Raw genomic sequence first — 16,731 nt, forward strand, 5'->3', positions numbered from 1 at the left:
AACGAGAGCTCTAGCACATTCATGGCTAAAAGTAGATATGCCACCTTTAAAGAGAGTAATTTCCAATATAAAAGAAGTATGCCTAATGGATAGATTGACAGCCCAGGTAAGAGGAACATGTCTAGATTCAAAGAAATATGGGAACCCTGGACAAACAGCGACCTTTCCGAAGAAATACCTTGATCCACCCACCCCCACCCATAGGAACAGGACACAAACAGACGAAGACCCCACATGGTCTAGGAGTGCGGGCGGGACTCCGGGGCCCCCTGCGCCACACCGAACTGACGTATTCCCTTCCCCCTCCCCCTCTCTATTACCCCCCCTACTATCTCTTACTCTTTCTAAACTATTTCTTCCTCCTCCTTATTACACCAGGAGGGGACCTGGGCACCAAAACCCCACATAATGATAAACACAGAGACCCGTGTTTGGACAAGGGCCAAACTACACAGGACAGGTGACACAATCCCCACCCGAAAACCATCACATTCTTACGATAATGTCAGCTCCCCATCTTAGAATGTTTAGTTTATCGCATACTGCTGGTTCGACACTCAGGTTATAAAAACATAAAAAAGTGAAATGTCCTTGTTGTATCTCATAAAAGACAAGCTCAACTGAAAACATGAGAAAGAAAATGTAAAATTAACAATGTTGGAAATCTATCACAAGAAACTTTTGTACATCAAAAATGTATGTTGTATTTATGACAAGACTTTCACACAAAAATAAAGATTTAAAATAAAAATAAAAATTCCAATTACCTGGATTTGAGTTTTTTAATTATATCAGAATTAAGCATTTGATAACGGAACACCTACGATTTGAAACCTATATATATAAACATTTAAAAACTAAACTTATTTCTAGAACTACACAATTATTAAAAAAGTTTGACGGATACAGAGAAACCTTAATCAATAGAGATTTAAATATTTTTTTTTCAATAGAGGAATGAGGGGAGGCTTTTACACAAGTTAAGAAAATAACACATAGCCTTAGTTTGCATTAAACTTTTTTCAAATGTATTCATAGATGGTACCTTACCCCCTACGTAATAAAGAAATTCAAACATAATTATTCAGACACCTGTTGGAGATGTACTAGTGCTATAGAAACATTATACCACATGTGGTGGGAGTATAAATGTTTAATAGAGATTGAAGAAAATATTATGCAAATCTACAAAGACCTGCATATACAAGAAAACCTATCCCCTCAAACATTCCTAATCCACCTGATTTTTCCCATATGTAGTTTTGAACAAAAATCATTCTTAATACATATATGTATGGCCATGAAGCTCATAATAGCTAGAAATGGGAAGTTACCTTTACACCTAAATGGTCAGATGTAGCTGGTCAGATTGAATACCAGGGCAGAATGGAAAAAGGGTTTTACAGAAATGCAGATAAGACCTATGTGCAAATAGCTATATGGTCCAACTGGAATAAAATCTCTACAAATAAAATATCTACAGCTAATATTACTCATATTCTCTAAAAAATATCAAATATATATAGAAATCTGTAACGGCACCCTGAGTAGGGAAGGGGTTAACGCCGCCAAAGCTACCGAACACTCCTAAGCGCCGAACAGAAAAACATACAAATTATCCCCCCAAGTACGAGACGAGGCTCTGTATTGAGGGTCAAGCAGGATCTGTTTAATGGGGGCTACATGTCAGCATTTTATACAGGTCTTCCTGCAAGGGACACTCCCATAGGGACCTTGTGGAAGACTGAGACAGTTTTTTACATTAGCCAATCACATACATTTACAGTATCAAACACTCCCACATGAACAGCACAACTCCTCCTCTCTATCCTGGAGATAATTGGGTTAAGTGCTAGAAGTAACTCAATTACCTCCAGGGATGGAGAATTATCCTCCATTTTACAGTAACAGCAAAAACACATAAAAATATATATTTCCAAATATACCGAACAGAACCCACACATTCATGTATCCCCAGATAGCTTAGATCTGAGCGCTCAATATAAGTGAACAGCGCTCAAATCCCATACATGCAGTTCAATCGCCATGGAGTTAAAGTCTTGTACATGGTGCGTTCGACGAAACAAAGGAACTCCATGGGTTTGCTATCTGGTACAGTTCTGTTTGTGCATTGTCAATTTACCGAACGGCACGGTGTTCATATGAACCTTGAACATAGCGATAAAGGGTCGGGGATTTCAGCAGTGTTCGTGGGAAGGAGTGTCCAAAATCAGTTCCATGAGTTTGTTGATGAACACCGCTTGGCATTTGACTGTCCAAGATGGCCGCCGCCACATGTTCGTTCATACGAACGATGACCACCCAGCCGACCGTTCGGGAGTTGGAAGTGTCTGCGGTTAACCACAATGTTAATGAGGGCAGAAAGGTTAAAGAGCGGCACACTTCCCTGGCTGGCCTGCCATTCGGTAGTTTATTTGTATTTGGGCGAATGCAAACAAAAGCCATACGAACAACCGGCAATAACCGAACAAACAGACGAATCAGGTTTTAAATAATAATCCCAAGACAGAGAGGTCTGCCACAAAATCAATTGGGTTTTAAATAATAATCCCAAGGCAGAGAGGTCTGCCACAAAATCAATTGGAGATATTTAAAGGGAGACATGTTTAACAGTCCCCTCAAAAATAGGGGGAAAAAAGAAAGGAAAGAATAAAAAAAATCAAAAGAGAAAGGGGGAAGGGAAAGGGAGAAAAAAAGGGAAAGAAAAAAGAAAAAAAAAGAGAGAAAGGGAAAAGGATAAAAAGGGAAAAAAATAAAATAAACAAACAACCTCCCTGAGCTTAGTATGCTGTCTCCTCTCTCCCCTCGAAAGGACCCTATCTGTCCACCATCGCGTAAAAATAATTACGATCATTGACTCTATGTTAATAGGTATTAAGTAATTCTGTCAGTTAAATTTGAATGTGATGAATGATTGTCAAGAAACTGGAAGTATAAAGTTATCAAAGTTATCAGCTGAATCTATTTGAATCTTGTCGCACCATTTGTTCGTCAGTCTGTTTAGTATGTTGTTCATCAGGAAAAATTATCGATAAAAAGTTATAATAAAGATAGGATTTTTAATAATGCAAATAAAACTTAGTGATATGAAACAATAAAGGAGTGATTTAATTATACTTAAGGTATGAAACAAATGATGATAAAGGTACACTACGGTTTATTACCTATCTGTAAAAAGAATATATAATATACCTTCTTTATGATTCCTGCATGCAAGTTTTCTTTTCTAGATCTTTTTTATATATTACATATTCAAATTAGAAAGAGTGCTTAAATCAACCAATGCCCAGTGTCCATGATCACTCGCGTTTCGGTGCTTTGGATAATGCACCTTCGTCAGGGGCCCTAATGAAGGTTCATTATCCAAAGCACCGTAACACACGTCGGGCATTTTTTCCTTTTTATTTTGATCATGGACACTGGGCATTGGTTGATTTAAGCACTCTTTCTAATTTGAATATGACTGTTACTCACTATCTAATCTTTCTGCTTCTATGCCTGTGTAGATAGATTAACAGGGAGAGAGGCTTTATAAAATTCTACTGTCAGTTTACTTGAAACTGACCTTTGATATAACATTGCCTACTCTCTATACTTGCTGTCTGACAGTATTTCTCCTCTGGAAACTTAATATTACAACCCTACTTAGACCTATTGAGGTTATGTTGCTGTAATTATCTCTAACTACAGACATACTTAATCACCCACTGTAACTATACTATAACTAGTACAGAGACACTTTGTTCTTTCCAAATGATTATAGATATCATTTTGGACTTTGTGCATGTAGACAGTTTCAATAAAGTTTATTTGAAGTCCAGTTTGGTTGCTCGCACATGCAAACCTGAATCGCTCAACGCTATGACATCAGACATGATGTTCAGCGTTTGTCCGACGCATGGGCACTCACCAAGAAAGGCATGCAAAATTGCATATTTAAACGCCGACAGGCAGGACGCGATCCTGCTCTCGATCAAGTCTTGGGAGATGAAATGTGTCAAGCTTTATCCACTACAAAGAAGGATTTCAGCACAAGCCCTTTTACATTGCACTCCTACCAGTTACTAACATTTTACATCTATCTTTGGATTTTGAACTACTGGTGTTGGAAGGATCCATTGGCAGCTGTCCATCATATCGGAGTCTGAGCCCATTTGAGGCTAAAACACAAGTTTGCCCAATTTAGATATGTCTTATTGTGCCAATTTATTTGTGATTATTTTTTATTCTGTTATTTTAGAATGTTCTGTGTTTAATAAATACTGCACTATGATATTTTTCTTTTGTTTTTACATGTAATCAACTTCCTTTTGAGCGGAAGTGTCACTTTTTTCCTCCTCACCACTTCCTTTCCACTCCCTCCCCATGCGTCGGACTCGGTGGGGCATTGGGGTGGTACTGCAGGGACTTGCCGACGTGCTCTCGGCCATGGGAAAAAACTGCACCAACCCTACAGCTCCTGGAACAACTGAATGGGACCAGGAGATTCATCACCGAACTACTCCTGGGCGACACCGCCAAAGCTATCACATGGTCCAAGAGGACCTTCTATGAAAAATCAAACAAGATGGATACACTATTGGCCAGAACTCTACGTCAACGTCAAGACAGGACACACATCACTACGATTAAACACAAGGATGGATCCATCAAAAACACTCCATTAGACATTGCACTGGTCTTCACGGATTACTACAAGATACTTTACAATCACACACTATGAGACCCCGCCACTTTGGAAACAGCAGAAGCTAACTAAATGACCTGGATCTTTCGAAGCTCCCGACGATGGCAGCGATGCACATGAACGACACTAGCACTGGAGACGAAATAGACAGGGCGATAGCAGAGCTTAAAGGCAATAAGGCTTCAGGACCAGATGTATTTGATGGGGCATACTACAAAACCTTCAGGGAAGAACTAACACCCCGCTTGGAACGGCTATTCAATGATTTCATGGAAGGCGGTACACCAGAGAGGGGGATGTCTCTAGCCAACATTATCTTACTCCAGAAACCGGGTAGAGACCTCTACTTCCAGACAACTACAGGCCAATTTCTCTCATCAACCACGACATCAAGATACTAGCGAAAATCCTGGCGGACTGCCTTAACCCCCATCTAAAAACATTGATACGCCCGGACCAAGTGGGATTTATTCCAGATCGACAACTATTTGAGAATACTAGAAAGAACATCGACCTCATTTGGCGACAAAAAAACACGAATACCCCAACCTTAATGGTAGCAATAGATGCAGAGAAAGCTATCTCTTTAACCTATTGGAATTTTTGGGTTTCCCAGAAAGATATGTGACAACGATCAAAGCCATGTACAACCAAGTGCATGCACAGATTAAAATTGCAGGAGCTGGGCCCAAACCCTTTAAACTAGGCAATGGAACACGACAGGGATGCCCTCTTTCCCCGCTCTTGTTTGTGCTTATGCTGGGACTGCCCCTGCAAGCCCTGCTGAAACACCCCCGCATAACTGGGATCTCTGTGGGGGTCAGAAGTTACTTGTTTCTGCCTACGCAGATGACGTCCTACTAACACTTACGGAGCCAGGGGACTCCATGGACGCTCTGCATGGGTCCTCTCCTAATTCAGAGCTTTTTCAGGCTACAAGGCCAGTTTAGAAAAATCTAGCACCCTCCCGTTGGGCATGTCTGCGGAGGACACAACAGCATTGGGAGAAAACTATACCATCCTCATAACAAAAGAGCACCTAAAGTACCTAGGGATAATACTACCTAATGACCAGGCCAAATTGTACCAACTGAATTATGCCCTGCTTATGAGAACCCTAATACAAGATATGGATAAATGGCTAGATAAGATTCTTGAATAGGGCAAAAATGAATGTACTGCCCCGTATTCCTTTTCCGAACACTACCATTAAGCTTCTAAAATCAGACTTAGCCCCGCTACAAAAAGCGATTGGGGACTTCAAATTGCAAAATCGTCGCCACAGAATATCCCAAAACATACTATACAGACATAAACAGATGGGGGGTCTGGGACTTCCACAACTATATTTTTATCATCTAGCAGCGCAACTCTCCTGGTGGCCAAGTGGCACGCGCCACTGGAAATAAGGAGATGGATAGACCTAGAGTCCCTTTTAACGGGACCGGATCTACCCCAATACCACATGTGGGTGCCCAAAGAAGACAGGCCAATTCTGAGAACCACATGCCCGGCTATTTTAAACTCCCTGAGACTATGGGACGCATCAGCTTTAAAATACAACTTGGCCTCCTCCCCATCCCAACTAACTCCCCTACTGAGAAATAAGGCCTCTCCCCCGGGTATAGTAGCTAGAGACTTTGCAAACCTAGAAAAAGAGGGGCTACAGAGAATATGCCACATGTTCAAGAATGATAGTATAGTTGCATTCGACTACTTACAACAGAAAGCACACCTCACACCCACAGACTTCTTTCGATATTTGCAACTCAAGGATTACACACAACACCCACTCATATAAAGGCGGGAAAGGGACCATTAACCTTCTTCGAGAGAATGTGCCTGAATGAATCCACACAATCGGGACTCATAACTAAGATGTACGCACACATCTGCTCAGAAACAGAAGAGTGGGGCACATTAACATATGCGGACACCTGGTAGAGGGACCTGGGAGAAGTTCTGGAGGGAGTGGAGTGGAGGGAAATATGGGAGGCTAACAACGCGGTGTCCATATGTGTATCCCTTCAAGAACAATCGTACAAAACAATGTTCAGGTGGTACACCACACCGGTCAAGCTCTTACATATGCGAAAAACACCATCTGATGACTGCTGCAGGGGATGTGGCCTCAGGGGCACATACCTCCATATGTGGTGGGAATGCCCATGGGTACAAAGCTTCTGGACAAAATGTTTTAATCTAATCAAACAGATATTCCATAGGGCACCTGACCTGAACCACTGGAAATATCTATTAAATAGATCTCTAGACGATTGGACGAAAAGGGAACAGAAATTGCTCCACAAAATAACGTTAGCAGCAACGAGAGCTCTAGCACATTCATGGCTAAAAGTAGATATGCCACCTTTAAAGAGAGTAATTTCCAATATAAAAGAAGTATGCCTAATGGATAGATTGACAGCCCAGGTAAGAGGAACATGTCTAGATTCAAAGAAATATGGGAACCCTGGACAAACAGCGACCTTTCCAAAGAAATACCTTGATCCACCCACCCCCACCCATAGGAACAGGACACAAACAGACGAAGACCCCACATGGTCTAGGAGTGCGGGCGGGACTCCGGGGCCCCCTGCGCCACACCGAACTGACGTATTCCCTTCCCCCTCCCCCTCTCTATTACCCCCCCTACTATCTCTTACTCTTTCTAAACTATTTCTTCCTCCTCCTTATTACACCAGGAGGGGACCTGGGCACCAAAACCCCACATAATGATAAACACAGAGACCCGTGTTTGGACAAGGGCCAAACTACACAGGACAGGTGACACAATCCCCACCCGAAAACCATCACATTCTTACGATAATGTCAGCTCCCCATCTTAGAATGTTTAGTTTATCGCATACTGCTGGTTCGACACTCAGGTTATAAAAACATAAAAAAGTGAAATGTCCTTGTTGTATCTCATAAAAGACAAGCTCAACTGAAAACATGAGAAAGAAAATGTAAAATTAACAATGTTGGAAATCTATCACAAGAAACTTTTGTACATCAAAAATGTATGTTGTATTTATGACAAGACTTTCACACAAAAATAAAGATTTAAAATAAAAATAAAAATTCCAATTACCTGGATTTGAGTTTTTTAATTATATCAGAATTAAGCATTTGATAACGGAACACCTACGATTTGAAACCTATATATATAAACATTTAAAAACTAAACTTATTTCTAGAACTACACAATTATTAAAAAGTTTGACGGATACAGAGAAACCTTAATCAATAGAGATTTAAATATTTTTTTTTCAATAGAGGAATGAGGGGAGGCTTTTACACAAGTTAAGAAAATAACACATAGCCTTAGTTTGCATTAAACTTTTTTCAAATGTATTCATAGATGGTACCTTACCCCCTACGTAATAAAGAAATTCAAACATAATTATTCAGACACCTGTTGGAGATGTACTAGTGCTATAGAAACATTATACCACATGTGGTGGGAGTATAAATGTTTAATAGAGATTGAAGAAAATATTATGCAAATCTACAAAGACCTGCATATACAAGAAAACCTATCCCCTCAAACATTCCTAATGCACCTGATTTTTCCCATATGTAGTTTTGAACAAAAATCATTCTTAATACATATATGTATGGCCATGAAGCTCATAATAGCTAGAAATGGGAAGTTACCTTTACACCTAAATGGTCAGATGTAGCTGGTCAGATTGAATACCAGGGCAGAATGGAAAAAGGGTTTTACAGAAATGCAGATAAGACCTATGTGCAAATAGCTATATGGTCCAACTGGAATAAAATCTCTACAAATAAAATATCTACAGCTAATATTACTCATATTCTCTAAAAAATATCAAATATATATAGAAATCTGTAACGGCACCCTGAGTAGGGAAGGGGTTAACGCCGCCAAAGCTACCGAACACTCCTAAGCGCCGAACAGAAAAACATACAAATTATCCCCCCAAGTACGAGACGAGGCTCTGTATTGAGGGTCAAGCAGGATCTGTTTAATGGGGGCTACATGTCAGCATTTTATACAGGTCTTCCTGCAAGGGACACTCCCATAGGGACCTTGTGGAAGACTGAGACAGTTTTTTACATTAGCCAATCACATACATTTACAGTATCAAACACTCCCACATGAACAGCACAACTCCTCCTCTCTATCCTGGAGATAATTGGGTTAAGTGCTAGAAGTAACTCAATTACCTCCAGGGATGGAGAATTATCCTCCATTTTACAGTAACAGCAAAAACACATAAAAATATATATTTCCAAATATACCGAACAGAACCCACACATTCATGTATCCCCAGATAGCTTAGATCTGAGCGCTCAATATAAGTGAACAGCGCTCAAATCCCATACATGCAGTTCAATCGCCATGGAGTTAAAGTCTTGTACATGGTGCGTTCGACGAAACAAAGGAACTCCATGGGTTTGCTATCTGGTACAGTTCTGTTTGTGCATTGTCAATTTACCGAACGGCACGGTGTTCATATGAACCTTGAACATAGCGATAAAGGGTCGGGGATTTCAGCAGTGTTCGTGGGAAGGAGTGTCCAAAATCAGTTCCATGAGTTTGTTGATGAACACCGCTTGGCATTTGACTGTCCAAGATGGCCGCCGCCACATGTTCGTTCATACGAACGATGACCACCCAGCCGACCGTTCGGGAGTTGGAAGTGTCTGCGGTTAACCACAATGTTAATGAGGGCAGAAAGGTTAAAGAGCGGCACACTTCCCTGGCTGGCCTGCCATTCGGTAGTTTATTTGTATTTGGGCGAATGCAAACAAAAGCCATACGAACAACCGGCAATAACCGAACAAACAGACGAATCAGGTTTTAAATAATAATCCCAAGACAGAGAGGTCTGCCACAAAATCAATTGGGTTTTAAATAATAATCCCAAGGCAGAGAGGTCTGCCACAAAATCAATTGGAGATATTTAAAGGGAGACATGTTTAACAGTCCCCTCAAAAATAGGGGGAAAAAAGAAAGGAAAGAATAAAAAAAATCAAAAGAGAAAGGGGGAAGGGAAAGGGAGAAAAAAAGGGAAAGAAAAAAGAAAAAAAAAGAGAGAAAGGGAAAAGGATAAAAAGGGAAAAAAATAAAATAAACAAACAACCTCCCTGAGCTTAGTATGCTGTCTCCTCTCTCCCCTCGAAAGGACCCTATCTGTCCACCATCGCGTAAAAATAATTACGATCATTGACTCTATGTTAATAGGTATTAAGTAATTCTGTCAGTTAAATTTGAATGTGATGAATGATTGTCAAGAAACTGGAAGTATAAAGTTATCAAAGTTATCAGCTGAATCTATTTGAATCTTGTCGCACCATTTGTTCGTCAGTCTGTTTAGTATGTTGTTCATCAGGAAAAATTATCGATAAAAAGTTATAATAAAGATAGGATTTTTAATAATGCAAATAAAACTTTGTGATATGAAACAATAAAGGAGTGATTTAATTATACTTAAGGTATGAAACAAATGATGATAAAGGTACACTACGGTTTATTACCTATCTGTAAAAAGAATACACTGCGTGCAGAATTATTAGGCAAATGAGTATTTTGACCACATCATCCTCTTTATGCATGTTGTCTTACTCCAAGCTGTATAGGCTTGAAAGCCTACTACCAATTAAGCATATTAGGTGATGTGCATCTCTGTAATGAGAAGGGGTGTGGTCTAATGACATCAACACCCTATATCAGGTGTGCATAATTATTAGGCAACCTCCTTTCCTTTGGCAAAATGGGTCAAAAGAAGGACTTGACAGGCTCAGAAAAGTTAAAAATAGTGAGATATCTTGCAGAGGGATGCAGCACTCTTAAAATTGCAAAGCTTCTGAAGCGTGATCATCGAACAATCAAGCGTTTCATTCAAAATAGTCAACAGGGTCGCAAGAAGCGTGTGGAAAAACCAAGGCGCAAAATAACTGCCCATGAACTGAGAAAAGTCAAGCGTGCAGCTGCCAAGATGCCACTTGCCACCAGTTTGGCCATATTTCAGAGCTGCAACATCACTGGAGTGCCCGAAAGCACAAGGTGTGCAATACTCAGAGACATGGCCAAGGTAAGAAAGGCTGAAAGACGACCACCACTGAACAAGACACACAAGCGGAAACGTCAAGACTGGGCCAAGAAATATCTCAAGACTGATTTTTCTAAGGTTTTATGGACTGATGAAATGAGAGTGAGTCTTGATGGGCCAGATGGATGGATTGGTAAAGGGCAGAGAGCTCCAGTCCGACTCAGACGCCAGGTAGGTGGAGGTGGAGTACTGGTTTGGGCTGGTATCATCAAAGATGAGCTTGTGGGGCCTTTTCGGGTTGAGGATGGAGTCAAGCTCAACTCCCAGTTTCTGGAAGACACCTTCTTCAAGCAGTAGTACAGGAAGAAGTCTGCATCCTTCAAGAAAAACATGATTTTCATGCAGGACAATGCTCCATCACATGCGTCCAAGTACTCCACAGCGTGGCTGGCAAGAAAGGGTATAAAAGAAGTAAATCTAATGACATGGCCTCCTTGTTCACCTGATCTGAACCCCATTGAGAACCTGTGGTTCATCATCAAATGTGAGATTTACAAGGAGGGAAAACAGTACACCTCTCTGAACAGTGTCTGGGAGGCTGTGGTTGCTGCTGCACGCAATGTTGATGGTGAACAGATCAAAACACTGACAGAATCCATGGATGGCAGGCTTTTGAGTGTCCTTGCAAAGAAAGGTGGCTATATTGGTCACTGATTTGTTTTTGTTATGTTTTTGAATGTCAGAAATGTATATTTGTGAATGTTGAGATGTTATATTGGTTTCACTGGTAAAAATAAATAATTGAAATGGGTATATATTTGTTTTTTGTTAAGTTGCCTAATAATTATGCACAGTAATAGTCACCTGCACACACAGATATCCCCCTAAAATAGCTATAACTAAAAACAAACTAAAAACTACTTCCAAAAATATTCAGCTTTGATATTAATGAGTTTTTTGGGTTCATTGAGAACATGGTTGTTGTTCAATAATAAAATTAATCCTCAAAAATACAACTTGCCTAATAATTCTGCACTCCCTGTATATAATATACCTTCTTTATGATTCCTGCATGCAAGTTTTCTTTTCTAGATCTTTTTTATATATTACATATTCAAATTAGAAAGAGTGCTTAAATCAACCAATGCCCAGTGTCCATGATCACTCGCGTTTCGGTGCTTTGGATAATGCACCTTCGTCAGGGGCCCTAATGAAGGTTCATTATCCAAAGCACCGAAACACACGTCGGGCATTTTTTCCTTTTTATTTTGATCATGGACACTGGGCATTGGTTGATTTAAGCACTCTTTCTAATTTGAATATGACTGTTACTCACTATCTAATCTTTCTGCTTCTATGCCTGTGTAGATAGATTAACAGGGAGAGAGGCTTTATAAAATTCTACTGTCAGTTTACTTGAAACTGACCTTTGATATAACATTGCCTACTCTCTATACTTGCTGTCTGACAGTATTTCTCCTCTGGAAACTTAATATTACAACCCTACTTAGACCTATTGAGGTTATGTTGCTGTAATTATCTCTAACTACAGACATACTTAATCACCCACTGTAACTATACTATAACTAGTACAGAGACACTTTGTTCTTTCCAAATGATTATAGATATCATTTTGGACTTTGTGCATGTAGACAGTTTCAATAAAGTTTATTTGAAGTCCAGTTTGGTTGCTCGCACATGCAAACCTGAATCGCTCAACGCTATGACATCAGACATGATGTTCAGCGTTTGTCCGACGCATGGGCACTCACCAAGAAAGGCATGCAAAATTGCATATTTAAACGCCGACAGGCAGGACGCGATCCTGCTCTCGATCAAGTCTTGGGAGATGAAATGTGTCAAGCTTTATCCACTACAAAGAAGGATTTCAGCACAAGCCCTTTTACATTGCACTCCTACCAGTTACTAACATTTTACATCTATCTTTGGATTTTGAACTACTGGTGTTGGAAGGATCCATTGGCAGCTGTCCATCATATCGGAGTCTGAGCCCATTTGAGGCTAAAACACAAGTTTGCCCAATTTAGATATGTCTTATTGTGCCAATTTATTTGTGATTATTTTTTATTCTGTTATTTTAGAATGTTCTGTGTTTAATAAATACTGCACTATGATATTTTTCTTTTGTTTTTACATGTAATCAACTTCCTTTTGAGCGGAAGTGTCACTTTAGCCATACAGACTTTTTGCTTTATATTTGTATGGGATTTCGGGTGTGATCCTTTTTAGTGGCTTATCTGCACTTATATTTATCTGCACTTTTGTCCCACTTACCCAATTTTTTTACTTGATCTGGATTTTAGCCATCAGTGTTTGGTTCGGGTGAAGCATTATTCAGAGCTTGCAGCACAAAATCCAGGCATTGCTAAATAGTGTGAAACATGTCCAGATTTTGCATTTCAAATGGCCCCATATGCAGCCAGATTTTTTATTTTGCCCCATTTGGTATAAAGCCATTTGGAGTTTACTCTGTAGTGTGTTTCTTATCATTAATTACAAAATGTATTACATTCTCATCTTGCTCCCTAATACATTTTTTTTTCTGAAGGATACCAGCTCTTTACCTTTGTGCAGAGAGACTATACTGTGTTCCAAGTTATGACCATAATTTCCTTGCAAATACTTGTAGGTAGATTATATCATTTGCATTCATTTTTTGTTTTCTCTGCTTATATTATAAATTTAAATGAAATTGTGTAACACTACAAGGAATATCCTATACCTTTCTCTTCCACAGTGCTTCTGTAAAGAATACATGAATTGGTGAAAAATAAATACATATTTATATGTTTTAGTTCTCCTGGAATATCAATTTAGACACAAAATTACTTTAATGTCCTATGTTTATATACTAAGTCTATACCTATAATTGAACATTGCTACAGATACCTGCATTTCTATTTTGTTTTTATGCAATTGTTGCATTATGAATCATTAGTTCAACTGAGCATCTTGTATTGGTGAGCTCATCTCAATATGTAACATTTGACTTCTTAATTGTATATGGTCTTTCCTTAGGTAGTGAATACGAAGATGCAACAAGTCAATCAGAAAAAGGAGATGGCAGGGTTGCCCCTGGAGATTTGCATACATATACTTGGGAAATCCCACTTTACTATGGACCAACAGAGACAGACCCACCCTGTGTGACCTCTGCTTACTTTTCTCATAGTAACTTTACTTATGATAGTAATGCTGGTATGGTGGGACCTATTCTAAAATGTAAGCCAGGTAAGACATTTATGTTTGTTTAGTTTTCATAGTGTACTGTTTAAATACCTTTTTTCCTAAAATATCAACAATCCGGCAGTTGTTATGTTACAAATGTATTTGGAGCCTAAAGAAATACACTCTAGCATTACGAAGAAACATATTTATTAGAGTGTTCCTTTTTACAACTGATTATTGGGCCCCACTTTGGCAATGTTAAAACTATGTAAAAATCACCCAACATCTAACTGTTGTGAGGTAATCAATGATGATGATCTTGGCACAATCTCATTGTTCTCTTAGATAAGCATTGTAACGGACCGTTTCAGCAGACAAGGGGTTAAAATCCGTTTAGGCGATAATCCCCTTTTCACAGACAGGCACAGCTACTGTAGAATCAAAACTCATGAACTGGATATAAGTGAATGCACCAAACTCCCGAACTGCATACATGGGAATAAGGTAGCACTCCAAACTCCTGAACTGGAACCTCACGAATAGCTGCTAGCAGACGAACAGGAAAAGCTCCCAAGCGGCTTACACTCCTGGCAGTCAGTTCCTATCAGCATACAGTGAATCCCCCCAAGAACGAGACAAGGCTCTGTGTTGAGGGTCAAGCAGTGGTCTGTTTATTGAGGGCTACCTGCCCCTGTATTTATGCAGGTCTCCCACCTGGTGGACACTCCCCTAGGGGACCAGATGGAAGACTGTAACAACGGACAGACAAGTACCAATTACAGACATACAGCAGTAAAACATCCCCACAATGCATCCTGGCTTCCTCCCCTCTGCCCTGGATAGGTAATTCAATTATCTCCCAGGACAAAGGAAAAACTCCATTACACACGTGGGGACACAAAGACAGACTATCACTTTAAAATACACAAAGACACATTTTATACATAAAACACAGACATGTAACATATCCCCAGATAGCTCAGGTCTGAGTGCACATTATTAGGTGAATGGCACTCAGACCACACGAATACAGTTTAATTGCCATGGAGCCAAAGTCTTTAATTACACGAATTGGCTCCATGGCATAGCTATCTGGGTTAAAACATTCCTCCAACACAAAATACCGAATTTACATGCATTCGTTTAATCCATACGAATTAGAACCAGGGGCTGGAGGTTCAGCGGTGCCTGCACGTAAAAGTGTCCGGGTTTGGTGCATGAAAGCCGGGCAGAAAAGCGCTGGCTGCCCGGGGAGCTCCAGAACACCGCCACCTAGCGGCCGCTAAGTGTAACAGCGGCCACCCAGTAACAATCAACTAAGCAGCGGTCATGGGCGTCCGCAGAAATTTTTCCAGGGGGGGGGGCATAATTGTAATGACATCTATGCTTGGCCCCTTCTTGACAGTGTCATGAAGGTGAGGAGCATAGTCATTATCACATAAAGCCAGGGTGAATAGCGTTTTCACAACTATGGTGTCAGGAATACGTTTGTATTCCTGACACTATAGTGTTCCTTTAAGCAAATTAAAGGAACATTCTGGTCACGATAACAACTTCATCTAAATGAAAATGCTATGATGCCAGGAAGCCCCTGGGTGCTCTTTTCTTGAAAGGGTTAAAACGCTCTCAAATGCTTCCTCCAGCTCTAGGTCCCTCAGTGGTATTCGGCATCTGAAACGGAGTGTCAGGAAGTGCAGACTTACGTCAGGCATGGGTGCCGCTGATTGGCTAGAGTTGACAGTTGACGCTCTAAGCCAATCGCTAGTTCCCGGTTCATATTTTTTTTTTACTTTTTTATGAATGGGGAGCTACTGATTGGCTTAAAGTGCCAGCTGACCGCTCTAGCCAATCAGCAACACCCCTACCCAGTGGCACTCTGTGCTTCCTGACACTCAGTAAATAAAAGTGAACACATTAACACTGATATTTTTTTTTACCTGGGGAGGTGAGAAGGTCCAGAGTTTCCCTGCCAGGCCCAGGTACCAAAGCCTTATGATGTGGTGTCCAGAATAAAGTGGAGGGTTCACTTCTATATTTGCCTCCTTCACCTTTCTGCTTATTTTGCGCCCTTCTGCTCCTTTCTCATTCTGATTCCTTTCTGCTCCTTGCAGGCCCTTTCTGCTCCTTGCAGACCCTTTCTGCTCCTTCTCCTACTTTAGCTTTGTGCTCCTTGCTGTCCCTTTCTGCTCCTTCTTCAACGTTACCTTTGTGCTCCTTCTGATTCATTCTGCTCCTTTACCTTTGTGCTCCTTCTGTCCCTTTCTGCCCCTGCTCCTTGCAGACCCTTCCTGCTCCTTGCAGACCCTTCCGGCTCCTTGCTAACTCTTCATTAAGCCCCCCCCATGCCTCACTTGCCTAATCTATACCCCCCCATGCCTCACTTGCCTAATCTATAGCCTCCCCCCCCCATGCCTCACTGGCCTAATCTATAGGCTGCCCCCCCATGCCTCACTGGCCTAATCTATAGGCTGCCCCCCATGCCTCACTGGCCTAATCTATAGGCTGCCCCCCATGCCTCACTGGCCTAATCTATAGGCTGCCCCCCCCCAATGCCTTACTCCCCTAATATATAGGCTGCCCCCCATGCCTTACTCCCCTAATATAGGCTGCCCCCCATGCCTTACTCCCCTAATATATAGGCTCCCCTCCCATGCCTTACTCCCCTAATATATAGGCGCCCCCCCATGCCTTATTCCCCTAATATATAGGTGCCCCCATGCCTTACTCCCCTAATATATAGGCTGCCCCCCATGCCTTACTCCCCTAATATCTAGGCTGCCCCCCCATGCCATACTCCCCTAATATATAGGC

At 40.8% G+C, this 16,731-nt stretch overlaps 1 protein-coding gene across 1 annotated transcript in view; it reads left to right on the forward strand.

Moving 5' to 3' along the window:
- The window catches only part of F8 (coagulation factor VIII), a 595,138-nt gene that overhangs the window by 64,890 nt on the left and 513,517 nt on the right, over positions 1 to 16,731 (forward strand). The window contains exon 4 of the mRNA XM_063432427.1: positions 13,771 to 13,983. Coding sequence (XP_063288497.1) covers positions 13,771 to 13,983 — 213 coding nt within the window. The remainder of the gene's footprint in view (positions 1 to 13,770; positions 13,984 to 16,731) is intronic.

Source organism: Pelobates fuscus, chromosome 9, assembly GCF_036172605.1.
Source record: "Pelobates fuscus isolate aPelFus1 chromosome 9, aPelFus1.pri, whole genome shotgun sequence".
Taxonomy (NCBI): Eukaryota; Metazoa; Chordata; class Amphibia; order Anura; family Pelobatidae; genus Pelobates; species Pelobates fuscus.